Source organism: Chelmon rostratus, chromosome 4 (genome assembly GCF_017976325.1).
Source record: "Chelmon rostratus isolate fCheRos1 chromosome 4, fCheRos1.pri, whole genome shotgun sequence".
Lineage (NCBI taxonomy): Eukaryota > Metazoa > Chordata > Actinopteri > Chaetodontiformes > Chaetodontidae > Chelmon > Chelmon rostratus.
Genome location: NC_055661.1, coordinates 19,668,172 through 19,686,075, shown reverse-complemented (window position 1 = coordinate 19,686,075; position 17,904 = coordinate 19,668,172). Strand labels below are relative to the sequence as shown.

The 17,904-nt window shown below is 41.4% G+C and overlaps 1 protein-coding gene across 2 annotated transcripts in view; it reads right to left on the bottom strand.

Moving 5' to 3' along the window:
- Nucleotides 1-17,904, bottom strand: part of tle2b (TLE family member 2, transcriptional corepressor b) — an 81,372-nt gene that overhangs the window by 42,249 nt on the left and 21,219 nt on the right. For both annotated transcript variants that reach the window (XM_041934587.1, XM_041934588.1), the window contains exon 4: nt 9,469-9,513. In XM_041934587.1, coding sequence (XP_041790521.1) covers nt 9,469-9,513 — 45 coding nt within the window. The remainder of the gene's footprint in view (nt 1-9,468; nt 9,514-17,904) is intronic.

The following is a 17,904-nucleotide window of genomic DNA, read 5'->3' as shown; positions in this document are numbered from 1 at the left end:
GCTCTGTTCACAGTCTCTCCATCTTTTTTTCTTTCGCATTGCTCCCTTTCATTCAGCTCGATTCACAGATGTTCATTTAAATTGCATGACTGCTACAATTGCCAATAATGCTAACATTGTTTGCTGCTATATAACATGAACTATCACACAACAGAGTGTAAAAGAAGGAATGGGCTACTCACTCTTTTCTGTCACACAAAGACACACACGCGCATGCACACACACACACACACACGCTCCCACACCCTCAGCCTCATATGTGTGGTGGTGAAATGAAAGGAAGGAGCAGGAAGGAAGGACAGCCAGCTGCTTCATCTGTCCTCAGGAGTCCACAGGGGAAACAGTCTGGCTGCCGAGCATCCTGACTATCAAACACAGCTTCCTATAATATCCTGTGTGTGAGCCACACTGTCCCTCTATCTAGCATTCTGATACAGCAAGTTAAGTCTATATATATGCTAACACTGATTCTTATAATATCCTGTCCCTAGTGTGTGTACCTGGCGTTCGTATGGCAGTGTTCTTTATTGTAGTATAAAGAGGGGGAAAAAGCAAATGATTCACCACTGATCAATGATATCCTGATTAGTATTAATTACAGTGACTCACTGTGGAGGTCAGGACCCAAGGTTGCAAAGAGCTGCTGGTTTAAGTAAGAAGTCTGTCTACTAAGCAGTCTGCTGTATAATGTCCATTACTTAAGGAGTGGGTTGGTGTTTGATGTTTGGCTTACTGGGTTCCTAGCTGGTCATTTTTAGGCTTTTAACTCATGCTGCTATTATCCTAAATGGCTTAAAATTAGTAACCAGCTAGAGGATCACCATCACTTCAAGGACACACTAATACCTTTCATGAACTGGATGCTCACTCTCTTTTCAGCATGTCAACCTGTTAAATTATTGTGGTGGATTTTAAAAAAGTATTTAACATTTAAAGGCAAAGGAATTTCAGCTCTCATTTTTTCACCTCCTCCATGATCAAAATGTCTCAGGTGTCAAGATTTGACTGTCAGATTTCTCAGACTGAATATTTAGTTCAAGGTAAGAATGTGTAAAAGGAGAACTTTGTCTCACTTGTTACGTGAATGCAGAGTATTTGAAACACTTATGGAACAAGCTCGCAAAAAATTAATAAATGTTGCCAAAACATGGGAATGTGTAAGAGAGATGAACAGGATAAAAATAACAGCACAGCCCAATTTGGGACAGTACTAACAGATTCTAATCCAAGTTTTAATGATTACAGGTTCTGTATGTGGACTGAGGAGCAGCATTGTTAGTAAACTAAACTTTGGCACAAACCCTTAGTTCTTATAGGATCGAAATTGGCCTTCTATTAAAGGATCTTGTCAAAGACAGCTTTTACATTCAGATGTTTGCATGCTATAAATATTTCTTTCTTACATGGATTGAGATTTTTATGTTTTTTATGATGGACACCTTTATTTAAATACTGTACAGCTGTCATCAATATTAATAGAAAGAAGTTTGTGCACTTAGTAATAAGGATCTATTTTCTTGTTAGGTTTTCTTTGCTCTGCTCGTTTCCTTTCCTTTTATCTGTTTCTTGGTTGGTTTTTACATTGCTGCCAATTGTGATGGGACTGTGAGCACTGGTATTTGTTATTCTGATTTCTATGATACCTTTACTAAGCAGTGTACATTTTAATACTCGTGAACAGCAGATTGGGTTTTTGTGGGTTTTCCGAATTATATTTCTGTGAATTTAACTGAAAATCAAACAAAAAGTATAAATAAGCAGTCTGCTTTCATCCTCCAGTTACATGAACAGTTTGTTTGTGTCCTAACCACCTAGAAGGCTAGTATAGTGCAGCATGAACCTTTATAAAAATTCAATTGTGACCCAGCTTTCAACTACACAGGCCCCTCCAGGTTCTTGCCGTCTAATCTCTCATTAAGCACCCTCGATGCCCAGGAGCCTTGTTGCCTTACATCCTGCTGTACTAGGCTACTAAAAAGCAAACAAATATGCAACAAAACCAGCTTCCTAACATCAACAATTTCTCCTGCAAACCTAAATTGGTGTCACAGCTTAATGTGGAACCTTATGTAAAAAGCACAAGATTTCAGAGTTGTGCACGTGGTATTTCAATCAGCCACAACGCTGGCTTGACTCGGAAAGTCTGCCACTTGGTTCCTTGGGATATCGATTTCTAAATAAATCAGGAAGACATTTATACACACCTAAAAGCAGTAATGGTTGTACATGCACAATCATAATGCATTAACAACACTGAGTCATCCAAATTTGGGGATTTTCCTGTTTCTAGTGATATGATTGTGCAGTGACGGCTGAGAAGGAGAAAAAATGAATGATGCAACATTAGCTAAGGCCATGTGTTTTTCATGCACTGCTGTTCCCTTTCCGGGCAAAATTAAGACACTAAAATGTGGTGTTTATTTCTGGAAGGAGTGGGTATGGTGTACCTACAGTTGCAGTGTAAGGATGAACCCTTACAGTCATCTTTTTTGGGATGCATTGTCAGGTCCCAACACAGTCGTTCAGAAACACTTACCTAGGCTGTTATTGAAATGCTGCCACAGTAGCTTCCCCGCTGGCCCCCTGGTGCCTACTGGGGGACACTTTCCCAGTAAAGAAATAATGGACCCTTCTGCTAAAATCACCCATTACCATACTGAAAAACACACTGCAAAGTATAGGTGCGCATGTCAAAACAGACATTTCATTGCAAGAAAGAAGACAGAAATGTTACCATTCAGACACAAGGTTGTTTCAGCTTGCAAGGCCAGGAAGTAAAACAGCATGCATCAAACCTGCACATACAAACAGCTGGCTGTTTTCTGCCTAAGATCACTCATTGTAAAAGATGCAGCTTAAGTAGAAAGCAAGGCATTACTCTTTCCCTGCCATCAAAATACATGACAGTCCAGTTTATTGATATTCAGTAATCAAAAATTTAAATATGATAAGATAAGATTAACAATACAGTAAGTTGTTGTGTCCCAACAGGTGGAATAAAACTAACTGCAGAGTGAGGGAAATGTCAATCTGTGCACAGAGATTTTAACTGTACAGCCTACAAACAGTAAACATTTCATCTAGATCATATAGAAGGCCCACTGTTTAACTGTTTCACACAATTAGGTCTTCATGAGAAACAGAGACCTGACCTAGGAGGACTTGAGTTGGGTCGGCAGGTCCGAGTTATGTTTAGCCTAATCTGATCTGGGTACGGTCTAATGTTCTACTGCTGCAAGACCAGTGAGTTAATGTGTGTTTTTCTTTGTTTAATGGCCCTTTGAAGTTAGCTGCTGATGGAAGGAAAGACATATTTCATTCCCTTCCTGCCGTCTCTATTTTCATATTTTCCCAGGCTGCACTCTGGACACAAGCTCTTGTGGGACCCAAGTCTAACAAAGCATCTATTCTTCCTCTCCTCCCGCCATCATCCTGTTGTCCTGCAGCTAGAATCAGCTGTCAATACAAAACCTGCTTCAACCCATTCACCACACACCTTACAACAATACATACAGCCCAGCATCACATCTGGAAGCTTCCCTGTGCCAACCACTGTGAATCCACAGTATGACTGAATTACAAAGTCACTGAATATACATGTTGTGCGTCTGCACGTAGCGGGGGACACAGGCAATAACTATCCAGACCCCAGAAGTGCAATATCAATGAATATAGAACAACCACAGAGAGCAGTGTAAAGTCCTTATAGCCTCCCTCGCTCCTCTGGGGATACCGCTAGTATATATATGATATGATATGACATGATAATGGAAGTGAACCAAGTGAGATAATGTGACAGCGTGTGCGTGCATGCGCATGTGCTTCAATGCATCCATACAGCTTAGATGAGGAGAAGGAGGAGAAGGAGGAGGAGGGGGGAAGATGTTATCTTTTCTGTGCCTTCATATAGTTCAGATACAATCATCAGAGAAAGAGAGAGGCAGAGAGAAGAAGAGAGGGAGGAAGAGAAATAGAAAGGAAACGAGGGGAGATCAAGATAGCGAAAGAGAGGGGCGGGAAAGGGGGTGAAGATAAAGAGCAAGTGCGAAATTTAAAGAGCGAAAGAGAGAGGGATGGGGAAGAGAGAAGAAGCAGAGGAGGCTAAAAGGGAAGGTAGGAAGGCACAGGAGGACTGTTACAGCTCAATTAATGCCGGGACATGCGATGGCCCTGCCACTGATAATGACAGAGCGTGTGCTAGAGAGAGAGGGGAGAGAGGCAATGGCAGTGATCTCGACAGGATGTTAGGAGGAAGCTGGAGGGAGGTGAAAGAGGAGGAGGAGGAGGAGGAGAGGAAATAAGAGCAGATACTGTTAAATCTATTCATGATTCATTATTTCTCACTGCGGCTCAAAGCTCCCCTCCCTCCCTTGATGTCTCTCTCTCCCCCTATCTCCGTCTTTCTCCTGACTGCCCTCCCCCTTTCTTTCCTTCTCCCTCCGTTGCTTTCCTTTTCTTGGCTCTAATTTTCATCTCCATCTCTTTTCTCCCCCTCATCTGTTCTCTGAGGTCTTTATCTGTCTCTTCTAAGGCTCCATCCTTCCTGTTTACCCTCTCCTCTTTCATCCGTTCAATTAATCTCTATCCCCTCTTTTCCTCTCATCCCCGCTCTCGCACTTTTTCCAACATTAGCTCTCCCCGCCATCTCACGCTTTTTTTCCAGTTTCTCTATCTCCTTTACTCTTTTTTCTGTACTGTGCTCTCTCCTCTTCTTGCAGTCTCTCATATCTTCAAAGTCCTCATTTTTCTAAATTATCTTACTCTTACTTTTTTCAAGCTATCCCACTCACTTTTCCATCCCCTCTCCCTTTGTAACACCCTCTACTCTACAACCTCTCCTTTTGTGTTTTATCCTCATCCACTCTCTTTTTCTTTCACATTGCTTATGCTATCTCTTTTTCCTATCAATGTCCCTTTCTGATATCCTTTTTCATACTCGTTCCTTCGTTTTATACACTCTCGCTCTCTCCCTTCCTTCTTACATTTACTCGATTTCTGTCAATTTCCACTTCAGTTTCTTTTTCAATCTGTGATACTGTAAGGTCTCTCTTACTATCTGGCTCATATTTCGCTCTCACTGGCTCTCCTTTCACCTCTCTTGTTAAACCTTTTTACCATCTCTCTTGTTTTTCTCTTGGAACCACTTTCTTTTTCTCCCCATTGCTCAAACATGTACTCTTTTTCTACCTTTCCACTTTCTCATAGTCCCCCCGCTCACTCAGCCTTGTTCACCAGTTCCTGATGCCAGGCCCTCTTCCTCTTCACTTATTCCTCTCTTTGTTACTCTCACTCTCTGTCTTTGGTCTCCTTCTGTCATCCCCACCACCTACCCCTTTTCCCTCTCTCTCCTTCCGCTCTTCCTATTTTCCACACTCTCCCTCCTTGGCCTCCCTCTGTCATCTTTCCCACCTATCCCCTCTTCCCTCCTCCTCCTCCTCCTCCTCTGTCCATCTCTCAGAGGTGCAGCCAGCACCCCAGTGCATTTCTTCTCTTTGGCGACAAGAGCTGACAGTCCAGCTCTGCCTGGCTTTGTTGCCAGCCAACTCCCTCTCTCCTTTTATCTCTCTTTATCTCTGTTCCTTTCCTGTGTCTTCACTGTGGGGTAACAGTCTCTCTCCTTGTAATTAAAGTACGACTGTTTCTGCATTTTGCTTGGTGGTTTAGCCCAGCAAAATATAAAAGTGGTCAGTTCTTTGGTAGCATATTAGAATTTTGGTCATTTGATCAAAATGGTTTCAACTAAAAGTCCTAATTAAATAAGAAGAAATAAATTGCTTTTACTAAATTCATGCTTCATTTGTTTTAAGTTTCTTTATTGAAATCTTAAATTTCCCTACTGGAGAACAATAAAGTGCCATTTTATGTTAATTGTAACTGACATTATGAACAGTGAAGATAAATGACTACAGGCATTGACCCAACCACTATTTTCTTTTTAAATACAGTAGCAATTTAGCTTCATTCGGTATGAAATGACTGGTGGCTGGTAAAACTATACTTTTAAAGTACTTTTCTATCATTCTGCCCTCTTTGGTCTCTTAACTCTCTTGGCCGTCTGTCTCTCACCCCCACTTTCTGATTACTGCTTTGTCAATGGATGTGCCCATGTTGCCATGGGGTTTAGGAATCAATCTATCTCATCTATCAGTCACTTTTATTGTTCACATGTGTCCTTTTTCCTTTTTCTTTTTTTTTTCCAGCAAAACAACTCAAACCTAATGTCCCGTTGAGGTTTCCTGATTTTGAATGTGGCTCACGTCTTTGGTCCATGAGACTAGGGCTCAGTTTGGATCTTGGAAGAATGCAGAATAAAACATGAGGAGCAGAGAGGACAATTTCACATTTTTGAGGCAGAAAAAATGGGAGCTTTTGCTGACATATTCCAGATCTTGTTCTGATTTAAAAGGTGAGACAAGCTATAATCTTTTCCAGACATTACAGTTCATATTCATCTTAAATCGATATGAAGATAACCAGGATTTAAGATGATTTTAAGTCCTGAATACTTGTATGAGAACAATGACCCACCCTTTTCTTATAGCCCTGAAAGCTGACATGAAACTGGGATGTGAGGTGATTTATACAGTAGCTATGGAATTTAAAAGAGATGATCTATAGTGTTGTATGGTGTTTTGTGTACTTTCCATGTGTTTGTCTGGAGCTGTTACAGCCAAAGTGGACAGAAACTCTCTGAAACACGTACGGAGGTACAGATGTACCTTCCACCCAATAGCAGCACTATAATCAACGTTTCCACCAAAGACTCTGGGTATAGTACCCTTGGAATTCATATATAACTCATTCAAAAACCGATCTAAACCCTAGATGTGTTTTGTGTTTCCACCAGAGACGGTGTTCTTAAATGTGGGCGGGGTTGTTACCGGGCCTTCAGGGCTAACCCCTTTAATTTTTTCCAGCAGGTGGGAAACAACAGACGAGACTTTTCTTGGTCTTGAGACTCTTCTTGCTGCAGCACTTATTCACTGACACCAAACTGTAGCCTATACTGTACATTTACTGCCAAACTGACAACTTACTGCTAACCTTTTCTTCTGCTCTGCTCTCATTTCACCATCACTTTTCTGCTGCTCACTCTCCCTCACTAACTCAACCACACACCAGCTATGCACACACGTTTCGTGTTCTTTCTCCTCGGTATGTGGTTGTTTATTACAACAAGGAGACGAGCTTTGTTTGAGAAAAGGCTGCAGGCAGCAAAACAAAAGACTGCTGGAAAAAAGAGTTTGGGAAATCCTCCATCAGAGCACAGATGACAAGACGACTCTGGTTGCTCTGATCCTCTCTGACCAATCAACGGACTGCAGTGTTCCTTGCTCCACTGTAAGTACTGGATTAATGTGCTGGGGACCTCAACAGAGGGGTTATGAAAAAACATGACTGAATGGAGAGGTTCTATTGGTACCATCCACAACTTTTGACAGTGGAAACGCAAAAAAAAACAACCCCTTCTTATATGTACTGAACTGAACTGAAACGGACTGCTGGGTGGAAGCAGAGCTTTAGAGGGAAAGCACACCTGCAACATTTTACACTGAAACAGGAAAGAGAGGTTTGGTGTCATGTGGAAACTGCTGTCTGCGATATATTTCTTTTCATGCTACTGAGAACAATGTGAATTAATTTAACAGGTTCCCATGTTTTAACTGGATTAATGTTTAATAAAGCTAATGCCGGTCGACTAAAATATGCCCCAATCAGCTCTTGATCTCATCATGCATCATCCCTAACTTCAACCATTGGACAGAACACCAGCCAGTACTGGAGTCTGGAGTTAAGTATGTACACTGCACTGCACGTATTTGGACAGAAACCCACTGTTTGATGTCTCCGTGCTATAATTACCTTTGCTCATGAAATGACACAATGATTATGAGGTTAAAGTGCAGAGGCTTTCATTTGAAGGAGTTTTTAGAGATTGTTTCAAACAATGAGCTCCTTTCTAACTGCATATGCTGGGAAACAAAAACAAAATCCCCTCTTGTCTTATAACAGTGCCTGACTCCACCACATAGAGCGAGTTAGCATGACAGATAGATTAAGAGAGGAGGGGGGCGCAGGCACCTTAAAGGAAGATATGATTCAACTGATGATTTTGTCTATCTACATGGAGGTCTGCAACAGAGAAGAACAGATCTCACATCTGCAATCTGTCTGTCTGCTTTTTGTCTGTCTGTAAATTTATCTGACTATATGCCTGTCTGCAATTTCACCATCTTCCTTTCCTGCAGTGTGACCCAGACAGCAAATTAGCAGCAAATGTAACGGCTGACAAGCAGTCGGCTGCTGAGAGCGCACACTGCTCATCAGTCACATGTCCTCATTCAAGAATACCAGAGCTCATTGAGGATAAAACACCATTATACACAATTCACCTTCTTTTTTTGCCTTCTACCTGGGATTTGGTCTTTGCATCACTTAGAAGACCCGGTGGGTGATTTCATACATCAGTCCTAACTATCCTATGCTGTAGATAATGGCTGAGCCTTGTCAGCATCTAGTGTCAGTCAACCTCAGTCTGTCACCACCAGTTCTGTAAAACATACATTTGCCATTGCTATGGTTACCATCTGTAGCAGCCAGATTAATAGTATTATTATTCTCACTTCAGTAATTGTTTCTTCTCTCACCTACAGCAGCCATCACTTGTTTTGCTTGATAATAGCCAAGAGGAGACTGTCCACAATGAAACATAAGTCAACAGGGACATCAATCATAGCTGTGCAGGAAATAAACTCTCCTGGGTTTTTTAACTTCTTGTTTCATGCAGTAGTTCTTTATATTCACTATGCAGGCATAGAGGGGAAAACTACACTGTTGTCCAGAGACCCTTATTAAAACTAATAAAAAGAGCCATCCATTGCTTAGTGCTGGAGCCACCTGTTGCTCTTGCTGACTTCTTATTCATTTACCAAATAAATGAACAAACAAGTCCTTCATTAACAAAAAATCACTATTAATTCCATTGCCATGCTTTTGATCCTGCTTTTTTACAAAAGTGAGTCACCTCTTCTTTCCGTCTTCATCGCCTTTACACAGCAGTTTAAGCTGGAACAGTTTCTGCTTTGTCCTGCCAATACATTATACACGAAGTGACCCGAAAAACAGAAACACATGTACGATGTGATAAGTCTCAACGCTGTGGTACTTTTTGAAGCTACACTTTGTAGTGGTGTTGTACTGGGCAGCATTTAATAAAAGGTGTTTCGAATAATTTGTCTACCTTATTTACATGTATGGAGGTCACTTAGCGTAAATATGAAATAGGACAGGAATGAGAGAATATAGTACGAAACCCACCCACACAAAATGACACAATGGCATACAGTGTTTGTGTGTGTAAAATAACACATTCACCTCTGCACGCCCACTCAGTAAATGCGACTTTCACTAAGAAAGCTTTGGGCAGAGACTGAAAAAACAACAAATACTGAGAACAGTCTTTCTTACCTGTTTGTGCATCTCAATGTTGAGACCGTAGGACATTTCATAGTACTGTGGAGACAAACACAAATGACAGCTTCGTTAGCATTTTACACACAGCGCACATTAACATTCAGTCTTACACAATATCTCCCATTGAACATCTGTTGCTCAGTGTAGCTGCATATGCTGCTGTTTGTCAGTCTGGTTTTAATGAAAGCAAGAGATGAGAGAGTGAGAAGATGGGGGAGAGAGAGAGAGAGTGAGTGTGTGACCGTATAGTACACGTTTGTGTGTATCTGTGTATAGATAATGAGGCATTTATTTCTCTGAGCAAGTTACGTGCGATCCGCGGTCTCAGCATGTGTGTGTGTTTGTGTGTGTGTGTGAGGGAATTTTACAGTTTGATTATTTGTGTCTATGCACAGGCGCCAAATGAGCATGACTTTGTGTATGTGTGTGCTTCAAGTTGTGTTCCTGCCTCTATTGTGTGTATGACTGTGTGTTTGTGTTCCCACGGAGACCTACGTATGGTTGCCATCAGTGTGACTCCTTGTTCATTGTATCTGGATGTGTGTGTGTGTTTGAGAAGTGTGTTTCAATACAAGTTAACACCTTTATTAGCACGGCTCCCATTCACACCTGGTACAAACATGTGATCTGCATTTCTCATCCACACAAGGATTTTACTGAAAGATGTAAATGCATGTTTCTGTATGAGCTGAAACAACTTGGCAGTGAAGACCTACTTTTGAGCCAAATCTTACAGCAAAATGGTTTCAGTTTCTCAAATATGGGTATTTGCCGTATTTCTTATGACGAATAACTTCGGATCAAGTGTTAACCCACCATAATGTCACCCATTGGTTTGTGGACTACTGTTTTGAAGCCTCAAGTCTGGCATTATGGCCATCGACATCCTGTTTTGTTCAGCATTAGCAACTTCAATCACAAGGTAGCGACGCTGTAAAGCATACCCAGCTTTATTGTTTATTTTACGCTAAATGGGGCAACAATATACGAATAATGCAGTATTGGAGAGGACCATAAACTCATTAGGAAACTGTTTACTGAGTTACTAAATTAAGTGAGAAGTAGGTTCATTTTCTCATAAGTCAACATACAAACAGGCTTCTTTTTGCTGACAGTAGAGTCGCCCCCTATTGGCCATTAGAAAGAATGCAGGTTTAAGGCAATACCACCTTGACTTCACTTTTCAGAGCCAGAAGCTCCGTCCACTATTTACACAGTTTATGCTTTGAATTCTGACCTGCTGGTCAGGCAAAACAATCTGAATAAGTCAACGTGGGCAGACAAATCGATTATGAAAATGATCGTTAGTTGCAGCCCTAATTCAGAAAACGTATCCAAATCGTACGATCAATAACAAAACATATCTAAGTCAAGCATGTAATGCTTCTAGCTAAGCAACTGTGTGTATTTTGTGTGCTTTATCTATTCATTTTATTGTGTGTTGTCTATTTGACACCAGAACGTATGCGAATGTTTGCTAAATGTGTTGTCCTCTCTCCTCTGCGTGTGTGTGTGTGTGTGTACCAAAGTAATGTGCTGTAATGGTGTTGGTGGCGAGCAGCGTACAGACAGCGAGGATCCGTCATGGTGACAAAGGCAGCCTCTGCCGCCGGATGAGCAACGCTCTGACTGATGAGAGCGAGACACTACTCTCTCTCTTCCTCTCTGTATTCTCATTCTCATTTTCGCTCTATCGCTCTCTTCTCTCTCTCTCCATTTATTCCCCACCTCATTCAGTCTCTCCCCCTCACTCCTATCTCTATCTTTCAGAGGCTGTCAGTCCGTCTTTCCCATCACCCCTGCGTCTCTCGCTAGTTATTCCCCTCCTTCTTTTTCTAGCTGTCAGATGTTCTTTCGCTCTCCATTTCAGTCTATCTCTCTATTTCCTGTCTCCTTTTACTCCCGTGCAATTGTTGCCCATTTCAAACCATGTTTATTCCTCTCTATCTAAATTCAAATTTGTTTTATTGGCATGGACATAATTAAGTACAGCACTGCCAGGTCACATTGTACAAGGTTTACACTGCAGATGTAAAATACAGAATTAAAAAAAGAGAACAAATGGTTTCCACATTATTATAGACACTATACAACACTATGTACATGGAAATACACTATGCTGCACACTGCACAACAACATGACTATACAATATAGGATACCATAATGAAACAGATGAGTGCAGACTACTCATTAAAAAGATAAAGAAATATATGATGAACAGAAATTGTTTTACAATTGAACTGTGGTGAGACAACCGACAAAAGAAAAAAAAGACATAACAATCAAAAAGCAGATTTTGAAGGAGTTCAGTGCAGTTTCATATGCTGTTTCACTGATTCTCTCTGATTCTCTCATGCTTTGACATATTTTGCCGCTTCAGTGGCAATGTCAGCATTTTCCCCAAGTATACGCTACATTTGGGTGTGAGAGAGTGTGTTGAATTTTGCTGTGATGAAGAACTATATTCACACGTCACTTTACACATGTTACCTTATATAAAAATTATTCCAATGAGTTCTCACGTAGTGAAACGTACAGATTTTAAATTTAAATAAAAAGACAGCGCTGGTGCTGGATCGGTGCTTCCAAATCAGCAGAGACACTGCATCAAGGTATCAGAATTGGTATCAGGAAAGCAAAACTTTTGGCGCATTGCTGCCCAGGACTTCTAGCGACCATGTGAATTATTACTCCTCCAGGAGCAGTGGCAGGCACACAGTGACACTGTTGTGGTATTTCAAAACATTTCAGAGAGGCTGGGGAGGGATTGAACATTTAGGCGCGTCACTCACTGACAATAGCAGCTTCAGGTCAGATAACGTTCATATGGGTTGCTATGAAACACATTTTATTATTTATTTTGGAGGAGTTGTTGGTCTTTATACAGAATACAGTGGCATGGTATCCACCCATCAATCCATCTTTCTATCTACAGTATATATTCTGTATGTATATACATTTAACTTTGTGCTCTTCCTCTGTTGTCACCTTCCTCCTCCTGTGCATTCTCTCTTACTCTCTCCTGTCAACACCTTTTCTGTATTTCTTGCCAATTATCCTTCCTGTCTTTTTTTACCTTCTTTGCCTCTCTCCTCTCAAATTCATCATATTTCTCCTTTATGTTCTCTCTCTATTTCATGCTCTCTCTCTCTCTCCATTTTCTGCTCGGCTCGCTCGCTTTGTATATTTGCTCTCTCTCGTTCTTGTTGAGTGCTACACAGTATCTATATTTTTCTTTTCTCTCCCTGTCGAGCTCATTTCCACCATGTATTCCGCTCCTCTTTCTTTTCCGTTTCTCTCATGGCCAGACTGATGTGTTTTCATGCACACAAAAACATATACAATCGTTGCATGGGATCTCTTTCACATGTAAAAAATGCGCTTCACACACCTGGAAGCGCACACACTTTAAAAGTGCACGTACACACAGACACACACACAAATGTACTTCAGCTAGCTCTTTGTGTTTCCATGTCTGCCTCTCCTCCAGCCCTCTCGACATGAAAGATATGTGACATCTCCCTTTGTTCTCCCTCTCTCTCCCTCCATCTCTCATCAGCCTCTCTCGTCACCTCTCCATCATTACACCTCACCTCAGCCCTCCCCATCTTTTTAACTCAATTCCTGTCTTTCTCTCCTTATTAATTCTCCCTCCATCTCTCCCGTCGCCCTCTCCACCTCTCTGTCATTACTCTCTGTTTCTCTTTTTCACTCGCTCCCCTTTCATCCTCTCCTCTCTAACATCCTCTTTTCATTTAGTATCTCACTTTTTTCCCACTACACTAACAGCTGAGTGCAACAACCAGGGCCCTAGTATTTGAATACAACCTTGCAAGCAACAACACGGCTCATTTCAGCAGCCGGCCACGGCAAGAGCGCTCCAGTCTGGGCTAAAATGAAGCAGCTGACTCATGATATCATGGGAGCATGATATCATGGGAAGGATTGCAATAAAGGTATGATAGAAACTCTGCTAAAAGTTAAGGAGCTTTGATGCTGCCACTGTGCATTCTTAAGAGTCTGTGGACTCAGTTGAATTAAAAAGGCGATTCATTCACTCATTCCACAGTTAGTGGAAGAACTTCAGCTATGTATCTATATGGAAAATCCAAGGCCAAAGGCAAGAAAGAAGCTGTATAATCAATGGTCTGTTAAATCTAGAAGACAGGTATGACACACAAATCTTTTCCATGGTTAACACAATGCCCAGCTGGCAGTGGCGGATATAAGTACATTTACAGAAATATACTTTCTGTAAATGGAAATATTCCACTTTTTACTCCAGTACATTTACTAGACAGGTATAGTGACTACTTATTTTACAAATTAAAACATAGGGAAATTCTAAAATACATACACTGTTTGATATTAAACAACCCAACATTATCTAAAGTAGATCAACTAAACTTCACTGCCTCCAATAAAATGCTTTTTACACAATTAACACAAAAATAATAATAGTGATAATGTGGAATATGCGTGATAAACTAACTCTCATAGTGGTCAGTCTGCATTAAGAGTGCTTTTACTTTTGATACCTTAAAGTACATTTTGTTTAACAAGATTTTTTCCACCACTGCCAGCCCTGCAGGATTAGACATGAACGCAGAATTTATGAACTACTGTCCAACGTTTTGTTGTAGGCAAAACAAGCAAAGAAAGCCATCCTAGTAGCAGGAGGTTACTCACCGCATTACGTACTAATGCCCCTCATTGTATTCCACTAGAGAGCTGCACCGCTAGCACTGATAACAATATTAAACTGTAATAGTTTATTTGTCTCTGCAGGATCATTTCCTCTTTGCTCGCTTCCTTTCGGTGAGGTCATACAGAGAACAGTGTCACCTTCAGGACAGCTCAAAACAGTTCAGAAGGCCATTCATTTGCCAGGACTTAAACCTAAGTCATTCAGTCTAAAGACAATGAAGCAGTTATTATCAGGCAGAAAGCAACATTAAAATCTCAGGACTTTAAACACCAACAGGTGACAAATAACCAAGAGCCGATGGGTAATCTGGCCGAGAGCCACAAGCTGCTAGGTCAGTTACAGCATTGCTCAGTTACAGTTCCGGAGAAGTTGCATGAACTAGAGATGTGTTCTTTTTAACTGTACAAGCAATTCAGATCCACAATGAAGTGGTCCAGTCAGGGTTTCCTTTGAAGAGGCAGAAAGGAGAAGACTAAGTGACTGAAATGTGGTAGCAGTTGTCTGTGGGTGTAGGCTAGACAGCAGTGAATTGACTATTGTACTATTTGTGCAGCCTGCACAGCACTCTAGTGTCAACGCTCTATGGGAGTCTAGTCTGGACTGTAGTGTGGTAACAACTGTGCTTTGTTCTCTGTGAATGTGCAAGTAGCAACTCATGACTGACAAATTACATTTAGTATGATGATGTATGTATTAATTACAGTAAGACTACAACTGTTTGTTGTACTGTTTGGTCGTATTCTTATTGAAGGCAAACACCAAGCTTGTTCGAGTATAGACTGAAAACCTACAGAAGAAAAGCTATAACTGTAACTTGTATACAGTACAGGGTCATGACTATGGTCTGGAGTGCAGCATGGTGATAACCAGCCTATGTGTGCGACTGAAATTGCAGCGGTACAGTCCGTGTTATGGTGTTAAAGTCAGCTTTTTAATAGGTTCATCCTCTCTTAACTGCCTGCCCCCCAACCACCAATTACACCCCCCACCCCTCAGTGCCCGCCGTTCTGCTTTATATAATCCCTCTGTTGTGTCACTGCGTTCTCATTCAGCACTCTGCGTAAGATCTCTTGTCTACGTGGGTTGTGTGTATGTGTGTGTAGCAGATTGCAAGGCGCATGTGGTGAATGTGGATGTGTGTTTGTGCGTGTGTGTTAAGCCTGGCAGAGGGGCACTAAGCCAACTGGCTGACGTCGCTTACCAAGAACACCCAGCAATGCCCACCCAGAGAGCAGTGTGTGTGTGTGTCTGTGTCTGTGTGTGTGTGTTTTACATTAGACTACTTTTTCAACTGAAATGTGAAGAATGCAATGCAAATGTCAAATAAAAATACCCTCTTACTACGAGAAATGTGACCATACATGCACATACACGTGAGCAGTGAATATTGCAAGCAAACACTGTACAAGTAACATTACAAATTAAATGAGTGATATTGATAAAGCAATTTACTTATTGTTGTATATATACCCGATTTGTTACAGTAGATTAATATCAGCATCAGTACATCCTGTACCTACAAAGTAATCTACAGTGCTTGTAGATTACAATAAATCCATGTATGCTACCTTATATGACATTTGTTGCGTGCACTTAATGAAAATGCCTGACTGTATCATGACGTGGACGTTGTTGTGACTGGCTGACAGCTGTTGAAAATGTCATTGTCTATCCGCTACATGACACAAAATAACAACACAGAAATTGGAAATAAGTTGCAATCCATAACTTGAAGGTAATGCAAAGGTAATGGAGAACCACAGCCAGGATTGTGAGGCTTTATCCCCTCGATTGTGTTGGTACGCAGTGAAAATGCCAACATCCAGCCAGGTCATGTGCACACAGGGCTGGGCGACAATTCAATAATGATTATTTACTGTCAGTGGAACTGCAATGATGATGATCGCATTATGTCATTGCTTTGCCAAAATCTGTTCAAAATCATAATGCCGAAACAGAAAATTACCAATTAGCATCAAGATATTGAATTTGAATCGTACTGCCAAGTCTACATGAACACATACATTTACTGAATTGTACAAGATGGCTATTGCATCTTCTGTACACTCCATATTAGAAGTATTCATTCAAAAGTCTATGCTGAGGAGGTAATTTTGCTCTTTAAATATCGCATTCATGTAATAAAGAAATTACCATGTATTTATTATGGTGAATGTGAACCTATGAAATGGTGTCTCCAAGCTTCAGCATATAAAATATTTTCTTAAGAACAAAAAACATTTTAACATGTGTTTAAGTGTTTATTGTAAAACCCAAAAGGTTTTATGTACTTTTCAAAACTCTTGAAAAAATTGAGGGGAATAAAATCTCAATTTGTGGTGTGAACTTTATATAGAATGCAAAAAAAAAACAACAAAAAAAAAACATGTATGCACATTGTGAGACGTGCAGCAGAGTCTCCATCTCCATCTCCGCTTTTTGGCTCATTGTGTCCATTCTGCAGGCGGGTTACTTTAGATAAATGAGGTTGCGGTGTAATTCTTGTTTATCTGATCGCACTGTAACGTTCCACTCTTCTGAACATCATATCTACGTCTGTTCGCCGCTAATAACATACAGGCTGCACTGTCATCATCTGGGCAAGACAGACAAAAAGCATTCCTGTATTTCTCTCAATGAGCTGCTCTCTCCCTCGCTCTCTGTTTCTTTCCTTCTCCACTCCCGTGTTTCCCTCCCCTTTTCCACTCTTCCATTCTTCGGGGAGTGTTTGCTCTTTCGTTACCCCCTCCCTCCCTCCACCCTCATGGTGTTGAGAGAGTGTCAGACGATGGTGCCAGACTCTCTCTCTCTCTATCTCTTCTATGCATTCTGTGAAGAACGCTGGCAGACTTTAAAAATGAGCTTTAGGAAGTGGGTCTAATCCAAGGTGATTTATCTAAATGGGACATTTGTGTGTGTGTGTGTGCGTGTAAATCTGCACACGTCTATGCGCGGCTTTACAGCATGCTTGCAGTTGTACAGAATGTGTGTGTGTGTGTGTGTGTGTGTGTGTGTGTGTGTGTGTGTGTGCTACTTACGTGTGTGCAAGCAGCTCGTGTTTACTCCTGCATGTATTATTTGTGTGTACGTGTGGGGGTGTGGATGTGTGTAAAAACCTTAACAAAAGCATTGTTCACCGGTGTCTCTCGGGTGAGCTTGTCTCTTTCATCTGCCCGCCCACACACACACACTCAGAGACACACACATACCAACGATGTTAAAACATTTATTAGCATGCTGCGCTAACCCACATCAGAGGTTAGGTTAGCAGGCTCTGACTTCTCCATTGTGTCCTGTCAGCGGGTGACGACTAAATCAGTCACGGCAGACATTCAGCCTCACTGCGGCTTCTCTTGCAGCCGGTTTCGTCAGAGGGAGAGCCAGAACAACAACTGGATAGCACTGACCTTGAGTTGGAGGGGGTTTTTCATCTATAAACACATGTGTACAGTATGCACCACGAGGGAGACCCAGTCCATCTTCATGAACCCTCCTGTCCTGTTTGCTTCTCCTGCTCCAGACAGTTCAGACAGGTTTAAGACTCTTAAAACAGACTCAATCCTTCCCTACATCTGGCCCCGCTTAAATCCCCTAGCCAACTCCCACTATCGGATGGCAGAGCGACGTTTAGCTCAGAGAGGAGCAATCCCTATTCAGATTCTGCCCTCTTCCTTCCTGCTATCTTACATCAATCTCATTTCTCCTTCTCTTTCTCCCATTC